This window comes from Neoarius graeffei, chromosome 26 (genome assembly GCF_027579695.1).
Source record: "Neoarius graeffei isolate fNeoGra1 chromosome 26, fNeoGra1.pri, whole genome shotgun sequence".
Lineage (NCBI taxonomy): Eukaryota > Metazoa > Chordata > Actinopteri > Siluriformes > Ariidae > Neoarius > Neoarius graeffei.
In genome coordinates, this window is record NC_083594.1 from 8,721,015 (window position 1) to 8,743,786 (window position 22,772).

General features: G+C 40.0%; 1 protein-coding gene across 1 annotated transcript in view; it reads left to right on the top strand.

The window, feature by feature from the left end:
- arhgef10la (Rho guanine nucleotide exchange factor (GEF) 10-like a) overlaps positions 1 to 22,772 on the top strand; it is a 419,992-nt gene that overhangs the window by 123,257 nt on the left and 273,963 nt on the right. Inside the window, exons 15-16 of the mRNA XM_060910368.1 lie at positions 10,256 to 10,401; positions 15,589 to 15,743. Coding sequence (XP_060766351.1) covers positions 10,256 to 10,401; positions 15,589 to 15,743 — 301 coding nt within the window. The remainder of the gene's footprint in view (positions 1 to 10,255; positions 10,402 to 15,588; positions 15,744 to 22,772) is intronic.

Here is a 22,772-nt window from a genome sequence, read left to right on the forward strand (position 1 = left end):
TACAGGTGCAAAAACAGCAAAAGCGATCCATTTGTTCTTTTTTTCAGGCAACTTGTAATGCGAATGTAGACTTTGTGGTTTTCATGTACAGTACTGTGCAAAAGTCTTAGGCACCATATTTAATTTTTTTTTATACAAACTTTCTTATAGATTTCTCATCTCATTATCTGTAGCCGCTTTATCCTGTTCTACAGGGTCGCAGGCAAGCTGGAGCCTATCCCAGCTGACTACGGGCGAAAGGCGGGGTACACCCTGGACAAGTCGCCAGGTCATCACAGGGCTGACACATAGACACAGACAACCATTCACACTCACACCTACGGTCAATTTAGAGTCACCAGTTAACCCTAACCTGCATGTCTTTGGACTGTGGGGGAAACCGGAGCACCCGGAGGAAACCCACGCGGACACGGGGAGAACATGCAAACTCCGCACAGAAAGGCCCTCGCCAGCCACGGGGCTCGAACCCGGATCTTCTCGCTGTGAGGCGACAGCGCTAACCACTACACCACCGTGCCGCCCTTATAGATTTCTACATTATCGAATCAGTACAAAAACGTTTTAGAGTTCCAAATGTTAGGTTTTTTCCAGCACGAAATTAAATCTGATCTCATTATCTCTAGCCGCTTTATCCTTCTACAGGGTCGCAGGAAAGCTGGAGCCTATCCCAGCTGACTACGGGCGAAAGGCGGGGTACATCCTGGACAAGTCGCCAGGTCATCACAGGGCTGACACATAGACACAGACAACCATTCACACTCACATTCACACCTACGGTCAATTTAGAGTCACCAGTTAACCTAACCTGCATGTCTTTGGACTGTGGGGGAAACCGGAGCAAACCCACGCGGACACGGGGAGAACATGCAAACTCTGCACAGAAAGGCCCTCGCCGGCCCCGGGGCTCGAACCCGGACCTTCTTGCTGTGAGGCAACAGCGCTAACCACTACACCACCGTGCCGCCCGAAATTAAATGTTACATAAAAAAAAGCTTGTATCTAAGCAGCATATTCCATAAGAGAGCACTTTTCAGATGAAAAAGGAAAACATAATGAAGGCTACTGGGTTTCGGTGCAAAATGAAGAAGCGAGTGTGACAGTCAAAGTGTCCAGAAGAACTGTGGCTGGTTCTGGAAGATGCTCAGTAAAACCTACAGCTCAGTTCCTTATAAAACTGCACTCATTGTACCTCAGACTACTTTTTTTTTTTTAAAGCAAAGAGTCGTCTCACACCAAATATCGACTGTTTCATTTATTATGACTTCCTGATTACAGTACTTTCTAATGTTGAAACATTTCATTTCATTGTTTCTTAAGCCATTTTTGGTCGACAGCATTTCTTTACATGCGCCTAAGACTTTTGCACAGAACTGTATGTTCACAGGTTTTGGATAGAATTCAGTTGTCTGCATGTGTTTATGACACTTTGTTTTTCCTCTGTGCGTCATGCTTCCTTGTTGGAATACAATCCGAAACAAAACTCCACGCTGAAATGTGTCTATTTTGAAATATTTGTGATGCGTTCCATGAATCTTGCACTAATTCGTTGTGATGCAGTTGTCCTGAGTTACTCCAGATACTTGGCTCTGCTAGTCCGCGATCTCTGAGATGACGAGCGTGATGATATTGATCGTGTTATTAGCATAAAAATTGAAGCTTTGCAAGCTGACCTGTTTGAGGAGAGTGCTTAGATGAGGGCAGACTAAAGGAATAAAGCGCTGCTGCATCGCTCTCTTTAAGGAGAGATGAAACAAGAGCTAATTCCTACTTGTGCCAGTATCATCAGGGAGTCAGACTGCATTGCGGGTAATATATGAAAGAGTTAGGTCGATGTATTAAAAAGATGAATAGTGCCCTGTGGAGCTAGAATAACCCCGAGGTACTTGAATCACACGCTGTATTGCCCGCTGCTTCATGATTGTGAAGGAGAATGAACTGGAAAAACACAGCGCACTAATGTTTACACTTGGGTACGGAAACGGACGAAGTTTATCTTTATTATAATATTATAATGAGCAAGGTCACAGGTGCGTTTAAATTTGGAATATTTAATTAAATTCTTGATTTTTATTTTTAAAAAAAATATTTTTCTAAATATTTCAATTTGTCTCGATTGAAGAGCCTTCATTCGATCTGGGCGATCCGCCATGTTTGCTGTGGCTCCGCGGTCACGACCTCACATGACTTGTCTGAACCGAGCGGTTTGTAAACAGGCTAACACGTGGTTTGGACACCCCGCATTCAGAAATAAAATGTATTGAAACAAGCTGATGCATACCAGCTATGTCCAGAGGTGGACAGTAACGAAGTACATTTACTTGAGTACTGTACTTAAGTACACTTTTTGAGTATCTGTACTTTCCTTGAGTATTTTTTTTTGGAAACTTATGACTTTAGCTTCACTACATTTGAAAGACAAATATCGTACTTTTCACTCCACTACATTTCTATCAAGGTCCTCGTTACTCGTTACTATGAAGCAGCTTTGAAAGTGTATACGTTTTTCTTTTCTTTTCTAAAACGTGATTGTTTTTTTCTAGTGCTGTCAAAAATGTCGTGTTATTAACGCGTTAACTTGACTCACTTTTAACGGCGATAATTTTTTTATCGCGAGATTAACGCTCTGTGACATGATGTAGGTTTTTCATAAGCTTTTGAAACTGCCAGGAACAGAGACAAACGATAGCAGCTAGACTGTAATGCCCCGCACAGCCAGAGTCCTCTGCCCTCCTCCCAAAGAACCAGCGCGGGCAGGGCGCGCTAGTAGAGATGGGATTTATGGCTCTTTGATGGGATCCGCATCTTTGTGATCTGTTCTTTGAAAAGAGCCGTTCAAAAGACTGGCTCATTTGGCTCTTTTTAAATATTTATTCAGTTTTAAGAAGACAGCGTCTAAAAAAGCCAGATCCCTCTGAACTGTAAACTCAATGCTATCCCAGAAATCCTTCCTGTAATATGCAAATTTGGCCGCCTCTGATTGGACAGCGCGACACATCAACAGGCAGAAAGTGTAAAAGTACAAAATGTGTTAAGTGAGCTGAAACAGTAAAGATCAGATTCAATGCAATATTTATCAACGAACAACTTAAACTTAATATAATAGTGTACTTTATATTATAATCAAGCATGTCAAGCCTACCGTCACTGTGTAACCTGTCTCTCTGATTAGAGTTGTAGACTAACTCAAGCAGTAGATCACTTCACTCATGGTTCTTTTGCTAGCCCCGGTGCTCGGCTTAGGTTTCACTTTGCAGTGGCTGTGTCAAGACGTGTTATGCTTTGCAATACAAAGCAAGCCCATTCACGTTTTTATGCTGATAAGAGAATTACAATGGTTTTTCATGTGACAAAAATATGCGATTAAATTGCGATTAATCGCGAGTTAACTATGACTGTCGCGACATTAATCGCGATTAAATATTTGAATCGCTTGACAGCACTAGTTTTTTCGCAGGTGACACTGAGACAGCCGATCAGTAATCACTAGTCACGTCACGTCCATAGACTGGATAAAATCGAGTTCACTTATTTCTCAGCAGCGTTATTTAAACACGATCAGTTGATGGCAGAATGGAATGAGGCGGTTCTTTTGGGGAATACACATCCACTCATGGCTTTACCTAGAACCCATGTTTCAGTTTTCTGAAAGGATTAAAGATTCGTTTCATTTTAAACGTTTGCTTTGTTTGCTGAAAACAAACCACATCACGGCCTACAAAAACTCGCCGTCCAACCTGCGGGAGCATATTGAGGGATATAAATGTTTTATTCCAAGAGAAAGCTTGCGACGAAGTTGTCTGTGCTTTTAGAGCTAGCGATAATGTCGCAAACGTAGCTATACAGTCTGGTTAGTCAAATGACTTTCTATGGATTTGCCCGCCAAGTTGCCGTAGCCTTGTCCACGGCTAACGTTAACACGTAGCTAGTTAACTTGGACACTGTTAGTTAGCATGTAAAAACGGAGTTACGTTAACATGAATAACGTTAACTTATCTGAAGTGCTTTCAGAAATATGTTTTTGCATAATCTTGCCAGATAAACAGAATGTAGAAATCTTTCTTTTCTAGTAGCGTTAGCTACACAATATGATTTTGAGTTTAAAAAGAGTTTGCTAGCATGTCAGGTGGAGTTTCACTGGCTAGCTAGCTTAACGTTAAACCACCATGATGGCACAGCATGCATTCATTTTGTGAATTCACATTTCTGTCTTTGGTAACGGCATTAGGTTTTGTAAGCGTTGTGGCAATAATACAACGATGCATTGACAGATGATGTACTTTTAATACTTAAGTATTTTTAAAAGCAAGTACTTCAGTACTTTAATTTAAATAAAAAAAAAATTGACTGAACAACTTTTGCTTGTATCGGAGTCACATTTGAGTAGTGGGATCTGTACTTTGACTTAAATAATGAAGTTGGGTACTTTGTCCACCTCTGGCTATGGGGATGGGTATCAGCTCAACAATTCAGAAAGGGGAGTGGATTCAATGATTTCTGAACCAGCAGATCGACACACCTGTGCCACTTTAACCAACTTAAAGAAGTTTATTTTCATCAAATGCCACTGAAAAATCATGTTAATTATTAAAAAAATCTCATTCTCATCATCTGTAGCCGCTTTATCCTGTTCTACAGGGTCACAGGCAAGCTGGAGCCTATCCCAGCTGACTACGGGCGAAAGGCGGGGTACACCCTGGACAAGTCGCCAGGTCATCACAGGGCTGACACATAGACAACCATTCACACCTACGGTCAATTTAGAGTCACCAGTTAACCTAACCTGCATGTCTTTGGACTGTGGGGGAAACCCACGCGGAGAACATGCAAACTGCACAGAAAGGCCCTCACCGGCCACGGGGCTCGAACCCGGACCTTCTTGCTGTGAGGCGACAGCGCTAACCACTACACCACCGTGCTGCCCATTAAAAAAAAAACATAATACGCAAATCATTCAGGGTCGATTGTTGCTTTAAGGAGTATCTGTTAGTTTAACAACTCAAGTAACGTTCCATGACCTCTAGAAGCTCGAAGATGTCGAGTCAACATTAAGTTCAGGAGCTTATCCATAATATTATAGAACTTTCCTTTCAAAATGCTGATTTCATCTGTTTATAAATGTAAAAATAAGCCCAGAAGTACTCAATATTTCAAAAATGTAATGTTTGATTTGTGCAATCCCCAATGGATTTTATGTATGAGGAGAACTCAACAAGGGCATGTTAAAAACAGTATCAGAAAGTAGGGAGAATGTGTAGCTCAGCGGCTCTTCTAATTTTTTCAATGCATTTTAACAAAGGCTCAATGCCACTTCCTATTCCCTCTCGAACCAGCAACTCATTTTGTCTTACGCGACATTGGATTGTGGCTCAAGAAGGAAAACAGATGCATTATTTACACAACTGTGTTTTTGAATGATCAAGCAAAACCACACAGTGTTTGCTTTGAACTACTTAGCTCGCAGTTCAATTACTGCTCAAGGTTTATTGGTATTACGTGACGAAGCTTAACAGAATACAAGTGTAATGAACCACGGGAAAATATTAGCTTCACATCAGGCTGTAAATAACCTTGATGTTCTGCACGTGCAACACTTTTGACTACTTTTGTTCAGATGTTCATCTTGGGCTTTAATTAGAGTTCAGCATCTTAATTTCCTCATCACTGCGTTTCTTGTGTTGAGGAATGAATTTTACATGGATATGAACTACAATTAATAAAAAGTACATGAGAGCGATTCAAAATAGTGAGTTGAAAGCACATTAAAATAGTCTACAGTTAACTCTTGGAATTTGATGATAACATTTATTTTTTTTGTGGTCCGGTTTCCATCAAATCCAGTGTTCTGATTGGCTGGCGAGCAGGTCTTACGATACGGACCCCAGTTACGGACCCCGGTTATGGACCTCTGGCGACTCGCTCATTCACAACAACAACAAACATAGTAGCATTTTTAGTCAACATTTATCTTTTTTTTTAAATGAGATTTATTTATAAGATTATCAAAAATATTATAAATTTTTGCCAGCATTTCTCAGGAGAATAGCATTAATTTTACAGCATGGATAGCGATAACGACAGTGTTCACAGCGAAAGCGAGTTTTACTACCCTGAGGAAGAAGAAATAAAAGAAACCATTTCAGGAGAAAGCTAAAAACCTGTAACTGTTGCTAACGCCGAGCAAAAACATGGCTGAATCCTGAATGACTCAATTTTGTATAAATAGGGGACTACATAGGCGGCAAAATGTAGTTTTTTTTCCTGCTATGGAAGTGCACTTGTATACCGAGGAGGAAGCCATTTGCATTATAGCCGTGAATGAGGATTCAAAATGGCGGCTCGGCTCGGTTTTCCCTTTCGGGCGCTCTCGTTTTCTGTTAGAATTTGGTAAAGAAAAAAAAAATATATTATTTACCAGCTTAAGGTCGGTCCGTATGGTGAAATACCGTGACCTCGGCCTTGAATACTGACCTCGGCCCAGAGGGCCTCGCTCAGTACTTTCAAGACCTCGGTCATGGCATTTCACCATACGGCCCTCCCAGCTGGTAAATAACATATATGTACTAAAGTTATTACTGTAATAATTACAACCAGGGCTATTCATACAGTAACACATTGGCAATACCCAATATATATTACATGGACCTGAGTGTTTTACTGGGAAATACGCCACTTGTATTTTTTATATGAGCTCTATCCGGGACATGGAGAACCAAAACCGTGATATAAATCTCTATATGTCACTCATGAGGAACTCAATGAATTGTTTTGTTTCAATAAATTTGGGGACTTTTTGTTTGTGTGTCGATATAATAAAAAGAAAATCACATGTTGGCTTGAAGATATGACGTTTATCTTCTCGTCTTGAAAAACTTTCATTTTTCATACAAAATACATCACAGATCTGAGTGACATATTTAAATAATATTGGCTGGCATTGAGTGGTCTATCAGATATATTCCATTCAGCTATCATGATACTGAACGAGTCAAAGACGAGTAGCTGAATGGAATATATCTGATAGACCATGAAAAAAAGACAGCCAATATTATTATTACTATACATACACACATTCCTTTCGAGTGTTCAATGCATCTTTCTCTTTCAAAATTCTCTCTGTATTCTCTGTATTTAATGAAGCAAACCTGGCAGCCATGTGTGTTTACAAATTGTCACAGTCGCTCGCTAGTGCGGAAGTTTTACGTCTCCGACGTGTGACGTCATGTTGCCAACCATGCAATATCGTAAACCATATTCAACGCTCATTTTCCATTGGGTAGCATGAGGTAATACATGTAGAATAAGTGATATGCTAACAATATCGCATGCTATCAAAGCAAATGAATGAAACCTGCGAGAAGGGAATAGAGCACGTGTTTTTAGTCCATCGAAAAAGTGTCCTGTATGTATAATAATTCCTGATATTTCACTCCATTGACATCACTCCCAGTGTTTTCCCACTGACTAGATACGTGTTGTCAAAACGGCAAACCGGTTCAAAATTATTTTGATTAACTTGTGGATATTTTTTGTGTGGATGTGTCCATATAATATAATATAATATAATATAATATAATATAATATAATATAATATAATATAATATAATATAAAGAACATTACACAGATATATGAAGTTTATCTTTTCGTATTGAAAATATTTTCACTCGTTCGCTTTGCTCACTCGTGATACTGTACATACAGTCACCACTTGAAGATAAACGTCATATCTTCGTGCAACCGTGTAATATATATATATATATATATATATATATATATATATATATATATATATATATAAAAATAATATATTCATTCTATTAGTCCTTTTTATTTCTATTTTTTTCTCTGTAATTTTTAGTCACGCAATATTACATTAAACAGCATCCCTCTCTCCGACGAGCCTACGCAAGAAAACTCTGTCTACTTCAAAATCATGCACGACTACATACAAGCGACTTTAAAAATGAGAAGCAGCCCAGAAAATCAACTTAATTACCTCCGTAACCTGCCTCTGAATATGATGAATTTAATTTGTCAACTCTGAGCATGACCCAATATCTTGAATTAAACTTGAAACCAATGAGTTATTAGAGATACAGGACTTCCAAAGCCATTTTGCATCTCTGCTGGCTAGAGTTTAACAGTGGTAGCTCATTAGTTAAGGCATTGGGCTTCTGCTTGGAAGTTTGCGAGTTCAAATCCCATCACCACCAAACTGCCTCTGTGGGGTCCTTGAGCAAAATCCCTAACCCTCAACTGCTCACTTAAATGTAAGTCAGTTGCCCCTTTTCCACCAAATCAGTTCCGGGGCTGGTGCTGGTTCACAACTCGTTCAACTTGCGAGCCAGCTGAGAGCTAGTTTGCTTTTCCATAGCTCGCGGTGCTAAGGGGAGCCACATCATTATGTCAGTTATGTCGCTGTGTTTGCATAAACCTTGGCGTGAACATCGAAGCAACAACAACATGGAGAAGAAGAAGAAGCAGCAACAACAATAATGGATGACTGCTGCTTTACTGCATCCATGATATCTCGTTGCTTATTTAAAAATGGCGACCTTTCGTGGTCTTGCTATTATTGTTGGTCTTAACAACTCCGCCCCCCCGCTGACGTAAGCGGTTCTTTGCTCTGGCCCAGCAGAGAGTTGCTGCTAGCCTGGAACCGGTTTTTCTGGCCCCAGAGCCAGTTCTTTGTCAGTGGAAACAAAAAACCCGGTTCCAAACTAAGCACTGGCCCCGAACCAGCCCTGGAACTGATTTGGTGGAAAAGGGGCAAGTGTGGATAGAAGTGTACCTCATATGCAGTAAATCCATGAAGAACATTTAGTAACTGTGCAGACTTTCTGTTCCACAATTCATGAGAGCAACATATCTGGATACTTTGCTCTTGAGTACAGTAATGCCCCACCCCTTTTTGGGTGAAAACAGCCACTCTCATTCACCAGCATAAAAAAGAATGTGCTTTTTAGCTACTAGGATCCCAAACATATGGCCAGTCAGGCAAATAATTACATTGTCATTGTTGGTCAATGATCAGCATCATTATTTAGAAAAAATTATCACTCAGTAGGGGTTGAGTGTCCTCTCAGTACTACAGTTTACTATTTTCATCCTCTCTGCGGATGGTCTGAAGCCTCAGAACTCTTCTTTTGCTGTCCTTTGTGCTCTTGGGAAGAAGAAAATCATCAACTTGGGGTTATTTTTATTGTTTGACGGAGCAGGTTTTAGGCATGTTGCCACTCGCTTGTCCAATTTGATGCCAGCACTTTCACAGTGCTTGTTTTCACCCCAAAAAGGGGGGCGTTGCCATTCTGACAACGGCACCATGACACATGCCTGCTCTCATCAATTTGATTGGGACAGCCTCACATGAGAACACTAAACTGCTCCGAATGGTTTATACCCAACATTTTCAACTATAAATTTTTATCCGAACAAATAAAAATGAGCTATTTTATCAGGTTAACTTCAGCTTTGATTCCTTAAATAGAAGAATGATGAGGTTAGCATCAGACCTTTTATTTTCAATGGCATGGCTGGTGTCCTTCATTCAGCTGGTGCTGCAAACATCAGAAGCATGGAACATCAAACAGAAACTCACTGTGTTAGGGTTTTGCTGGGATTCGAACCTGGTTTGCTGGTGTGATAATCCAGCAAACCCCCACTAGGCCACCAGGGGGATGACACAAATGCAAAGGCATGAGGTGGAAGTAGAAAAAGTATCAAAAGGTTTATTTACATTATATACAGTCCAAAAGAAATAATCCAAAATGCTCAGAAGATGAAGGAAAAAATAAGAAAAATCCAAAGTACAAAAGTCAAAACAAAAGCCAAAAAACCAGAAAAGAAAAGGCAAAAATACCAACGCTCAGAAGATCCAAAAAACAGTAAATACTAGGTCCAAAAAGTCCAAACAGAAAAGCAAAGTGCAAAACCAAAAAGACAAAGGCAAGGAACACGGTACAGAGGAAACTGGAGCTAAACATAACAGCACAAAGACTCCGTGACAAGAGGACTGAACTCAGGGGTATAAATACACAAACTAATTAAGGACAGGGCGGGGCAGGAAACAGGCAATAAGACAAAAAACAAAACACAGAACACAGTGGTGACCTCTAGAGGCCAAAACAAACATGACCAGAAAAGGAAATAACAGCGGCCTCTAGAGGCCAAAACAGTCCCAGTCCTAACACGCTGTTTTACTTTTGTAGGAACGATATTACTGTTGCATTATTACATTGTTGCTGTTTCCTTCTCCAGGTGCTGAATTCAGATCAGAGCTCTTTGGTCCTGTGCGAGACGTTGATCGAGACGGTGTACGGCGAACGTGGCCAGGTTCTCAAATCCAAGGAGCGTAAAGTCTTCCTATTCAGCAACATGCTCGTCTGTGCAAACGTTAACGTAAAGTGAGTGTTCCAACAAATGGACTCCTCTGAGTGACCACTAACCTACCTACCTACCTACTCCTCCCTGAAGTCACTTTCTGACTGATAGCCACTGACTGATAGACTAAATGTGGCGTCTGTCTTACCGAGCCATTTTTTTCTATTTATGTAGCTATAATGGCACTTACGCTAAATAGCATTTTCATTATCTAAGAACAAATGGCTATGTGTTTAGGTACTGATGCAAGGCTTATATCCATAGATCAAAAGCATAAGAGCTTCCTTTGTCCCCTTCAAATCAATTATCTATGACCGTGCCATTGATCTATGGAGCAAAAGGTAAACAAGCAAGACTTTTCTCTCCTAACCCTGCATCTGGTTCCATCCTTTGCAGTAATCACTACATAGTTGCTTCTTAAATGTTGCTCTTTTGAAGTTGATTTTGCTTGCCCTTTAAAAACCTTTGACAAAGCACAATCCAAGTATCGATTGTGCTTTGTTTGCAAAGTACACTGTAGAAATATTTCTACTTGATCTTAGGGGGTCCTTCGAGATTTTGGGATATTCATATGGTGCGTTCAGTCAATTCAAATAATAGAGACTTGTTTCATAGAGAAGCTACTTTGGGAGTGTTCATTTTTATAAGGGTCTCTATGTAATTATTATAGAAATATTATAGTTGTATTATAGACCATTCTTCTACATTACATGTACCCCCAACTAACATGTGTCTAATCTCTCAGCTTACAAATAAGCTTCTAAAAATAAACACCAAATCTCTTGTATAATGTCACAGACACATAGCCTGAAGGTACTTTATCATCTAGGACAGCCTACTGTCGTGCCTACTTGGCTCAAAATAAGCACAACATAAAGGGAGTCCACACCGTTGTTCAGGTTAAATAGTATTTTATTTAAACATAATTAAGAAATAAGAAATAATAAACATTTAAAGGAAAGTAATAAAGCACTGGTTGGCCTGTGCAGGGCCTCCATGGCGCAAAGCAAGAGTTACCAAAACCAAAAGCCCCGATAGCCAGTTAGCGAACACTGAATGGCCACGTATTTGAACTGTCACGGCTGTCTAGACCAGGTGTTGCAGTACCAGACAGCTCCCCCTTTGGACTGGAGGGAGACCCAGACAAGTTCAAGTTCAATAATTATATGGGGAAGGAGTGAGCACTCTCAGCAAGGCAAAGCCGGGCATGACACTACGTCTGGAATGCCTCGGACCCAAGTAATTTCTGATGTGTCGTCATAGAAGTTTACAAATGTTCTAAAAATAACCATTCAAACTGACTAAATTGCTCACTTACTTGATGGTAGATAGCACAGGGAATGCTTTGACCAACTTTTCTGACCTTCTGGAGCAAGGATGTTTCAACCTTATCTGCAAAAGACCAGTGGTGGCTTGATTCAACTAAGCAGAAGCCATATCTCATGGGTCAAATGAAGGCCAAGAATAATTGATTAAACAGGTGGAACCAGATCTGGTTAGTGCTTCATTGTAAAGAAAACCTGCAGCCACACTGGCCTTTTGTGGATAAGATCGGAAACCCTTCTTCTGATGTGACCTTTGGTTCCGTGGTCTTAAAAAAAAAAGGCACTTTAGTGTCAGATCAGCATGTCAAGTCTGACTTGGCATGTTGGAAAGATGCTTGGTGTAGGGAAACTACTGAAGTATCACACTACAATTTATATAAGGCAAGCCACCACCAAGTTCTTCATCCTTTGAAATGTCACCGAAGCATTTGCAAAACCAAACGACATGACATCACACTTGTATATATCGTTGTGGGCCAGAGTGTTTGAGTGAGATTCTAAGACAATTACAAATACAGGTATCTATGGAGTAACAAAAAGAGCCAAGCAAATTTTCCGTCCTTGGGAGAAGATAAGATTTCTTGATAGTGGCTTGTTTACTTTCCTGTAGTCAATATACCGTAAAAGACGGCTATGACGTTGTGAAGCCATGGCCTAATGGTTAAAGAAGCAGCATAGGGACCAAAAGGTCTCTGGTTCAATTCCCTGGACCAGCAGGAATGGCTGAAGTGCTCTTGAGCAAGGCACTCCCCAGGCTGCTCTGGGTATGTTGTACGTCACACAGTGATAGAGCATTACGATTCCAGCAGAGATAAACACTGGCTTTCAAACACAGGGTGCAAGACCTTAAGCAAATAATGTCTTATTAGAAGTAGTTCACTGATAAATGTTGTTCAGGACCCTGAAAAATCTCAGGAGAATATTACTAGGCAAGATCTCAAGGTCTATGATCTTCTTCTGTCATTTTTGGATATCTATGATTACGAAGAACCGGTAGTACAACCCATAACACAGAGTTATTTTGGGGAAAAAAAATGCATTTGAATCACCAACTAAAACATTTCTAAGACATTTCGGAGCCTTACTAAATGTCAGAATGGCCAGAAGCCACATTAATAGATTAGTCAAGAAGAGTGTGTCTATTGTGTTCAAGTATGTAGAAAACTAATTGCTGTTATTCCAGCGAGTAGTTGAACCTGAGTCTGGACTTACTTTATGTTAGTGTTTGCTTGGCTCACCAGTGTGAACAAAGGTTATAAGCAAGGTCAGCTGGTATAAATGGGTTAGCATAACTTAACCTTTCCACTATTTTAAGGAGAAAAATACATACAAATAAGGCTCCATTTTCTGCATTTTTGGCCAACCATAATACAAATTACAGTATTGTGCTTCATTTTCCAAAAAAGACAAGGCATGATGCTATTAGCTAGCCTACAGCTAAGGTTACACTATCATGATCAGGGTTAACAGTCCTCTCACTTCGCCTGAATTCATCAATTCTCTGCACATATCGAACCACTGTGTTAACTGTGTTATGCACCATTAGGATGGAAAAAAATACCATGACATCAAGTGTATTCACTTGTAGGAAAAACATAAACAAAATCTTGGTTTAGTTCCATCCAGTCATTCTTCAAAAAAATGCAATGAGGTCCAAAATGTTCAGCTGCCATTTGTAGAGGAATAAAAATCTCTGCTGTTTTGACATAACAGATAAAGACACATTATCATTGCCCAGCACCTGTGAAATAGGATTTAGCCATACTGTCCATTCTGTCCTATGGTGGAAGATGTGTTTAGTTTTTTTTCCTTCTTCTTCTTTATTTTATGCCACCAGAGAGGGCTTTGCACTTCTGAGAGCAGCTTATTTGAAATGTTTTTTGGCATGCTGTGAAGATTTTGTTTGTGTTTCAAGACTATCCATCCATCCATCCATCCATCCATTATCTGTAGCTGCTTATCCTGTGCAGGGTTGCGGGCAAGCTGGAGCCTATCCCAGCTGACTATGGGCAAGAGGCGGGGTACACCCTGGACAAGTCGCCAGATCATCGTAGGGCTGACACACAGAGACAAACAATAATTCACACTCACATTCACACCTACGGTCAATCTAGAGCCACCAATTAGCCTAACCTGCACGTCTTTGAACTGTGGGGGACATGGAACACCCGGCGGAAACCCACACAGATACGGGGAGAACGTGCAAACTCCACACAGAAAGGCCCTGTCAGCCACTGGGCTTGAACCCAGAACCTTTTTGCTGTGAGACAACAGTGCTAACCATTACACCAGCATGGCATCATCATCATCATCATATTTCCCTCTTGGCACATTACTGGCCTTGGGGCGCTCCTGATGGGGGTAGTCTAACATCCATCAGTTGCATAAGCCTTGTTTTGTCCATCATACACCACCTAGCCTGTGTTCTATCCACCCCAAGCAACTTTTCGACCTTAGTCCAGACTTTGGTCGGTGTTCTACAATCAAAAAGAACTTGCTTTTGTATGGCCCAGTTTTGTAACCTGCAAACATGGCCTAGGTATTTCAAATACTGCCGTTGACAGAAGATGCGGATAGGAGGAGTGTTTGTAAGTTCCCTCAGTTTTTCATTGGAAATTTTGTATCTCCAATCTAGTTCACTGTCATCGGACACTTGCTTTTCTCTTGTGGGAGCATTGATGCGTTGAAACCCACCCTTGACCATTTTCCTTAGAAATCCGTTCCATATCACTTCCACTGTATCCAACTCTTTTTCAGTCAGTGCACATGCCTGTATACTATATAGAAGGCGAGATCACACACACGTGGTGAGGAATCTGACTCGAGTTGATAGTTTGACTCGCTTATCTGTGAGGATATGTTTTAGCTCATTCCATTTCTGGTAGGCCGTTCCAATTCTTGCAAATAGGAAACGAGACGTCTTTTCTTCATCGTTGGTAATTGTATACCCGAGATATTTAAAAACCCTTACATTTTTAATTTTGTTACCATCAATGGTGAGCAGACTTGCCTGGCTCTTTATTTCCTCATTTACGTTGAAGGCCATAGTTTCTGTTTTTACATAAGACATTTTCAAGCCGAAGCGTGCAAAGGTTCGATCGTAAATCTCTAGGGTGTGGTGTTCTTTAGTTCATCTATTGAGTTTGCAAAAATCGCCTCATCATCAGCATACAGCAATTCGGTAATCTGGGTAGTTCCACGTGCTGGGGCCTCTGAGCGGTATTCCCGTGGTGATACTTCATTGGGAATGCAGTATGTAACATTCACACCTGCACCTGGTACTCCCTTAGTACTTCATTTCGTGCTACCCTGACTACAAAGTCCATATAGATATTGAATAGGATAGGGGACTCAATTGCGCCTTGGCGACATCCTACCAGTGTGTCGAAGAGATGGCACCCTGTTTCAAGACTATTATTTCCTTTTCTAACCTGAGAAGTGTGTATGACTCGTGCATATAACATAAGTAGCCATTTATAGCACTAAACACTGGAAAGAGTTTGCAGGCGGAAAGTGAAATTTTCAGTTCTTGGCAGCAGGCAGAGTCTAGTTAAAGCAATTCCGTTTGTCTATTTCTTTTGACTTATGCAATGAAATTTTTATTGCTTCTGTTAACATTTATAAAAAGACTCATCTGGTATTTCTGGTATTACTGTTTCAAAATAGAGTCAGATGTCTTGCAATGCCTTCTGGGAAAGTTCTGCAACTGAAATCGACTGTCCTGTTGACTTGATCCCAAGGAATCATTGAACAAACTTTATTTGCACAAAATTAAACTATTGAAACAAGCCTGAAGATGGCAAAAGAAGAACTGTGGGTGTGTGGGGGAGTCGACAATGTTCCTGGAGTGTTTAAATGGAATTTCTTTTTGCTTTCTGCCACTAGGGGTCCCCCAGACATCAGCAGTCTGGTTCCAGTTGGGCCCAAATACACCATGAAGTGGAGTGCCCCTTTATTGCAAGTCCAGGTAGTCGAGGTCAGCAAGGACACCCTCTTTCAGCAGGGAGGTGTCAAAAGGTCAGGCAGCTCTCCAACACCAGGTAAGCATAACCTTATCCTTATCATTCCTCTCTAGGCAATGGTCGCTACCAAAAGCTCACTGCTTTCTGAATTAAATGAATGTTTCCTTGCCGGTTGACTTTATCTCTTTGACATGCTGATATGGAGAGGAACAATGGAAAGGATGGCCAAGCACATCTCATTTCACTCTCTGATAGACCACAAACATAGTGTGTACGGTCATCAATCTACAGTGTATTCCCTCCATTTCCAATTAAAAGCGCCGTAGGGCGAGATTGAAATGGGAAGTGAGCCTTATTATATTATAAAAATGTTGTGCTTTTGCAGAGAGAGAGATCAAAATGTGAATGAAAAGGGAAGATGATAGAGAGAGGGCACATAAATAAACATGCTGGAACAATTGGAGATATAAAATGTCACAATTCGAAGGTGCAAGAAAGTAAAACGGCTGTTCCGAACTTGAAATATGAATGCAATTTTGTCACAAATGTCAATGGAGCCAACAGCACATTGATTAGAAATTGATTTTGAAAATGAGATGATGAGAAAAGCAGCAGGAAGCAGTTTTCTTCAACTCGTCTTTGTGATCTATGGTATTCTTCCAGCTTTCATTTCTTCTCCATATCATCGCTGGAGTTTTTCCACAACTTACAACTCTATTTTATCCAGCTCTTTCCTCCATTTCCACCCTTCTTACCTTACATTTGGATGAGCAAGAAACAAGTCAATCTTGCTGCTTGTAGTTTGTCTCTTGTGGGTGTGTAGAGGCTGCTACTGGTGTCACTCGTGGGCAGTGTCTAGTGCAACTGTATAATGAAACTGTAGTAACTATATGTACTGTATGTTCTAACACGAACTAGTTAAATACAAAGGAAATAATCAGTGTGAAAATTGGTTGTTTGATTTACATGGTTCGTAGAAGGCATCATACGAACTTCATTGGCAGATTAGCAAAGCAAAACTTAGCATACTAGCTATATATATACTCAACGAGAGGTGACATTGATTGTTGCTACTTCCTGTCAAGCTTTATTTTTCTTCGTTAGACATTAATGAGACATATGGCAGAATGAACCCATGGTTATATGTTTTTTCCTCCATTTTGTTTGCCAAACAGGGAACTAATTGCAAGTAGGAGCTAGACAGAGACTGTGACGAAAGTCACAGTAATTTGCGCTAGCTGACCTTTGTCAGTTGAAGGTCAAGGAAAAGTTATGCCCTGCTGCCCTGAACAGAAAAAAAAAAATTGATTGAAAAAAATCATGAAAATTGACAGAGCTATAAGTGATTAAAAAAAAGGCTGTTCTTCATGGATCATTCCGGTTCAGTGATCCAGATCAGCACCAAAAGTCATGGCAACTATTCTTCATGTGAAATTTGGTGATGATTGGTTGAAAACTGGAGAAATAGCATCCTAAAAAAGTTAGGATAATAATAATACTCTCATCTCATCATCTCTAGCTGCTTTATCCTGTTCTACAGGGTCGCAGGCAAGCTGGAGCCTATCCCAGCTGACTACGGGCGAAAGGCGGGGTACACCCTGGACAAGTCGCCAGGTCATCACAGGGCTGACACATAGACACAGACAACCATTCACACTCACATTCACACCTACGGTCAATTTAGAGTCACCAGTTAACCTAACCTGCATGTCTTTGGACTGTGGGGAAAACCGGAGCACCCGGAAGAAACCCACACGGACACGGGGAGAACATGCAAACTCCGCACAGAAAGACCCTCGCCGGCCACGGGGCTCGAACCCGGACCTTCTTGCTGTGAGGTGACAGCGCTAACCACTACACCACCGTGCCGCCCCAATAATAATAATAATAATAATAATAATAATATATGGATCATTCTGGTTCAGTGATCTGGATCACCACCAAAAGTCATAGCAACGTAATTGAGCCCAGAGGTAGTCTTCATGTGAAATTTGGTGATGATTGGTTGAAAACTGAGGGAGAAATAGCATCCTAAAAAATCATTAGGAGAATAATAATAATAATAAGTAGAATAAAGTAGAAAGATCCTGAGTGAGAGTAAAAATTTGTGCCAGCACTGCTAGCGCAAATTAATTAAAGTTATGGGTAGGGAACAGAAGAAATATGAGACCACACTCAAAATTGGTTGGATTAGTCCAAGGAAATATTTGAGCTAATGCTGCTTTTTCATGTCATTCCTAATTTGAACAGAATAGAGAAAATCTCAGTTCAAATGTCTCCTGTCACTGTTTTCTGGCACTAGTATTGCTCATATACTAGCGCATCTCAGACAATTAGAATATCCTGAAAAAAGTTTTTTTTTTCAAAATTTAATTCAAAAAGGTAAACTTTCATATATTCTATATTCATTCCATGTAAAGTGAAATATTTCAAGCCTTTTTTGTTTTCATTTTGATGATTATGGCTTATAGCTCATGAAAATCAGAAATCTTGGCTCTCAAATTATTAGAATATTTCCTAAGATCAATCAAAAAAGGATTTACAATACAGAAATGTCCAACTTCTGAAAAGTATATTCATTTATACACTCGATACTTGGTTGAGGCTCTTTTACCATGAATTACTGCATCAATGTGGTGTGGCATGGAGGTGATCAGTCTGTGACACTGCTGAGGTGTTATTGAAGCCCAGGTTGCTTTGAAAGTGGCCTTCAGCTCATCTGTATTTTTGGGTCGGGTGTTTCTCATCTTCCTCTTGACAATATCCCAAAGATTCTCTATGGTTTCAGGTCAGGCGAGTTGGCTGGCCAATCAAGCACAGTCATATCATGGTCAGCAAACCATTTGGTAGTAGTTTTGGCATTGTGAGCAGGTGCTAAGTCCTGCTGGAAAAGGAAATCAGCATCTCCATAAAGCTTGTCAGTAGATAGACGCATGAAGTGCTCAAAAATCTCCTGGTAGATGGCTACACTGACTTTGGACTTGATAAAAAAAACAGTGGACCAACACCAGCAGATGACATGGCACCCCAAATCATCACAGACTGTGAAAACTTCACACTGGGCTTCAAACACCTTGGATTATGTGCCTCTCCACTCTTCCTCCAGACTCTAGACACTGATTTCTAAATGAAATGCAAAATTTACTTTCATCTGAGAAAAGGACTTTGGACCACTGAGCAACAGTCCACTTCTTCAGTCACTTCCTTAGCCCAGGTAAGACGCTTCTGATGTTGTCTCTGGTTCAGGAGTGGCTTGATATTAGGAATGCGACAGTTGTAGCCCCTTTCCTGAAGATGTCTGTATGTGGTGGCTCTTGATGCACTGACACCAGCCTCTGTTCACTCCTTGTGAAGCTCACACAGCTCTTGAATCGACTTTTCTTGACAATCCTCTCAAGGCTGCAGTCATCCCTGTTGCTTGTGCACCTTTTCTAGCCAGCCTTTTCAGCAATGACCTTCTGTGGCTTGCCCTTCTTTTGGAGTGGATCGATGATTGATTGTCTGCTGGAAAACTGTCAAGTCAGCAGTCTTCCCCATGATTGTGGTTGCGTGTACTTAACTAGACTGAGAGATACATGGTATTTATACTGTTTTACTCAAACTCGAAATGAAATGCGCTAATATTTTGAGATGTTTAAAATGTATTTTTTAGCACTGTAGGCCATAATTATCAAAATTAAAATTGGAAAATGCTTGAAATGTTAGCTTACGTGTAATGAGTCTAGAATATATTACATTTTCACTTTCTTAAATAACTGATGGAAAATATTCAACTTTTTCCCGATATTCTAATAGTTTGAGTTGCACTAGTGTATATATCTATCTATCTATCTATCTATCTATCTATCTATCTATCTATCTATCTATCTATCTATCTATATATATATATATATATATATATATATATATATATATATATACACTACCATTCAAAAGTTTGGGATCACCCAGACAATTTTGTGTTTTCCATGAAAAGTCACACTTTTATTTAAAAGTTCACGACACAGGAATGCAACAGGTCCACTGAGTAAAGCCACGTCGTTATGGAAGGAGATTTAGAGCCATAACCATTTAAAAGCCTGGATGCATTTGTGAAGTGCTGTATAATACCCCTTTGAACAAACAGATCAAAAACAAAAATACATTTCCTCATGATTAAAGTAACGAGGCAAAACTTTTAAGATAAATGCATTTCGTTCAAGCTGGCGTTTTGTTCAGGAGCTAAAATATCGTTCAAATAAATTAACTTTATCTTATTATCCAGACATGTTAAGCATCTTGGGATTGTTCATAGCATGGCATATCTTGTCATAATGTCTTGTTTATATACATCAAATATGGACTAAAGAGAGATTCCAAAGGCATCGGGATTTATTTATTTATTTTATTTTTTTTTTTTTTGTCGTCTCTGATCAAATTAAACCTTGTCTATGTTTGGATCATGTGGGATAAAATCATGGTTTGAAAATATATTGAATCAATAGCCTTAAATCTACACTACCGTTCAAAAGTTTGGGGTCGCCCAGACAATTTTGTGTTTTCCATGAAAAGTCACACTTTTATTTACCACCATAAGTTGTAAAATGAATAGAAAATATAGTCGAGACATTTTTCTGGCCATTTTGAGCATTTCATCGACCCCACAAATGTGATGCTCCAGAAACTCAATCTGCTCAAAGGAAGGTCAGTTTTATAGCTTCTCTAAAGAGCTCAACTGTTTTCAGCTGTGCTAACATGATTGTACAAGGGTTTTCTAATCATCCATTAGCCTTCTGAGGCAATGAGCAAACACATTGTACCATTAGAACACTGGAGTGATAGTTGCTGGAAATGGGCCTCTATACACCTATGGAGATATTGCACCAAAAACCAGACATTTGCAGCTAGAATAGTCATTTAGCACATTAGCAATGTATAGAGTGGATTTCTGATTAGTTTAAAGTGATCTTCATTGAAAAGAACAGTGCTTTTCTTTCAAAAATAAGGACATTTCAAAGTGACCCCAAACTTTTGAACGGTAATGTATATAGAAGAGATGAAAAAAAGATGATCGTCTGTTACTTTGGCACTTACTAGTGAATGTAGGATTGCCTCTCTTGCTCTTTTTCATTTGATCCAAGTACTCTTGAGTTCAATGCATTGCTCTAAGCCATCACTTTGCCACCATATCCCAGGGTACATTGGTCCACTGTGAACTACTCTTGACAGACATCTCTGCTGCATGTACTGCTATTTATAGTAACCCACACTCACACTCACTCAGCCCGTCATAACAATTCCCCTCTCATATGATGTCACCCCACAGGATGCCTGGACCCGTATCATATCCCATGCTCCCTGTGCACACCTCAAAAATGGACTCATTTTTCATCTCCTGCAAGCCCTGGTGCCCTAATTTATTGATGGAATGGTTCTTGCAGGAAGCTCAGGGACCAGTGCTGGATGCTGTATAGAGATGTAAACCTCCTTTGGTGCTTCTTCTATGCTTTTTCTTCTCTTTGCTGTGTCAGCCCTTACACACTGCATCACCACAAGGCAAAAAAGTGTGTTTTGGTGAAACAAACAACTTTGTGAGCATTTAGGGACGGGTAGATGCTGTTTGAACCTGGGAGGGAAAACTAATTAATATTGTGTCTAATTAAGACATTGCAGCAATAATCAGTTATGCATACTTGGCTTAATAGCTATTAAATGCTAATAATGTCATTTTACAATAAACTACAGTTGTTTATGAACGTTTAGGTGGTTTGCTAATAAACATGGATACTGGTGTTAATTACAGGGGATAATAATGAGCATTAGTATCTAATTAGTATTAACTTTATATCAAATTACTACTTTGAATTGTACTCATATGCATGATTAGCTAGTTAGCTAGCAAAGTTGGCACTTAATTGTAACTAAATTGGGAGCAAGGATTTATCCCAGGTTTAAATACACATTAAATTACTTTGCTTTCATCATAAGATAAAGCTAATCTTCGCAACAACATTGCGAGAAAAGATGAATACTGGCTTTAATTATAATAACGAGCCTAATGTTAACAGGCTTGGTACCAAGTGATTTTTACCTCCACCAACTTTGTTGGAGGAGGTTATGTTTTGACCTCCGTTTGTTTGTCTGTTTGTTTCTTTGTTCCCAATCTAACTCAAAAAGCAGTGAATGGATTTTGATGAAATTTTGAGGAAAGGTGGGCCATGGGCCAATGAACAATTGATTAGATTCTGATGCAAATCCAGATATGTATGTGGATCCAGGATTTTTCTGTTGTTGTTGTTGGTCTTTTCCCCAATGTAACTCAAAAAGTAGTGAATGGATTTGGATGACATTTGGTGGACAGCTTTAATATTATCCAGACTTGTAGTACTCTGGTCCAAAACTTGGACTTGAGTCCGACTCGTGCCCTCATTTTAAGGACTCGTGACTTGACTTGGACTCAGACTCGTGCATTAAATGCATTCGGACTTGTAAATTGGAGATGAGGAGTCAGATTTTTTCTTTATTTTTTGTAACATGCCATAATAATTTGGCATAAGATATTTATATCTACATTAATTTTATACTAATTTCGTGCAAGAGAAACACATTCACCTGTTCATACGTCATGTTCAGGAACAAACTAACGTTAATGGCACTAAAATGCCTGGAGAGAACGCTCCTAGGATTGTCCGCTTTGCTTATACAGACTTCTCGTGCAGCGGGAAAAATGCAGTGCTGTGTGTTCCATATGTAGAAGAACTATCGAGGAGACGACGGGGACGACCTCGAACTTCAATCGTCATTTGATAAGACTCCACCCAGAGAAGGAAGTGACACGCTATGTTCATTGCTCTGTTGATAGCGGGGCTTGCTGAGCGATGAACTAGCTAGTGTTAACCCTCTCTCATGTTATTTGCCCTGTTGATCGTGGGCGGGGCTTGCTGAGCGATGAACAAGCTTTTTATCTGTAGCCTGTTAACTAAAATGGGGCAGTCGAGCAGTAACGTTAGTTCAAAACAGTAACAGAGATGCTTTCACATACCGTAAAGGCAGCAACAGCCACCATCAAATGGTGCGGGTGGAGTCTTGTTCTCAGACTCGACTCGAAATTTTCTTGAATGATTTGGA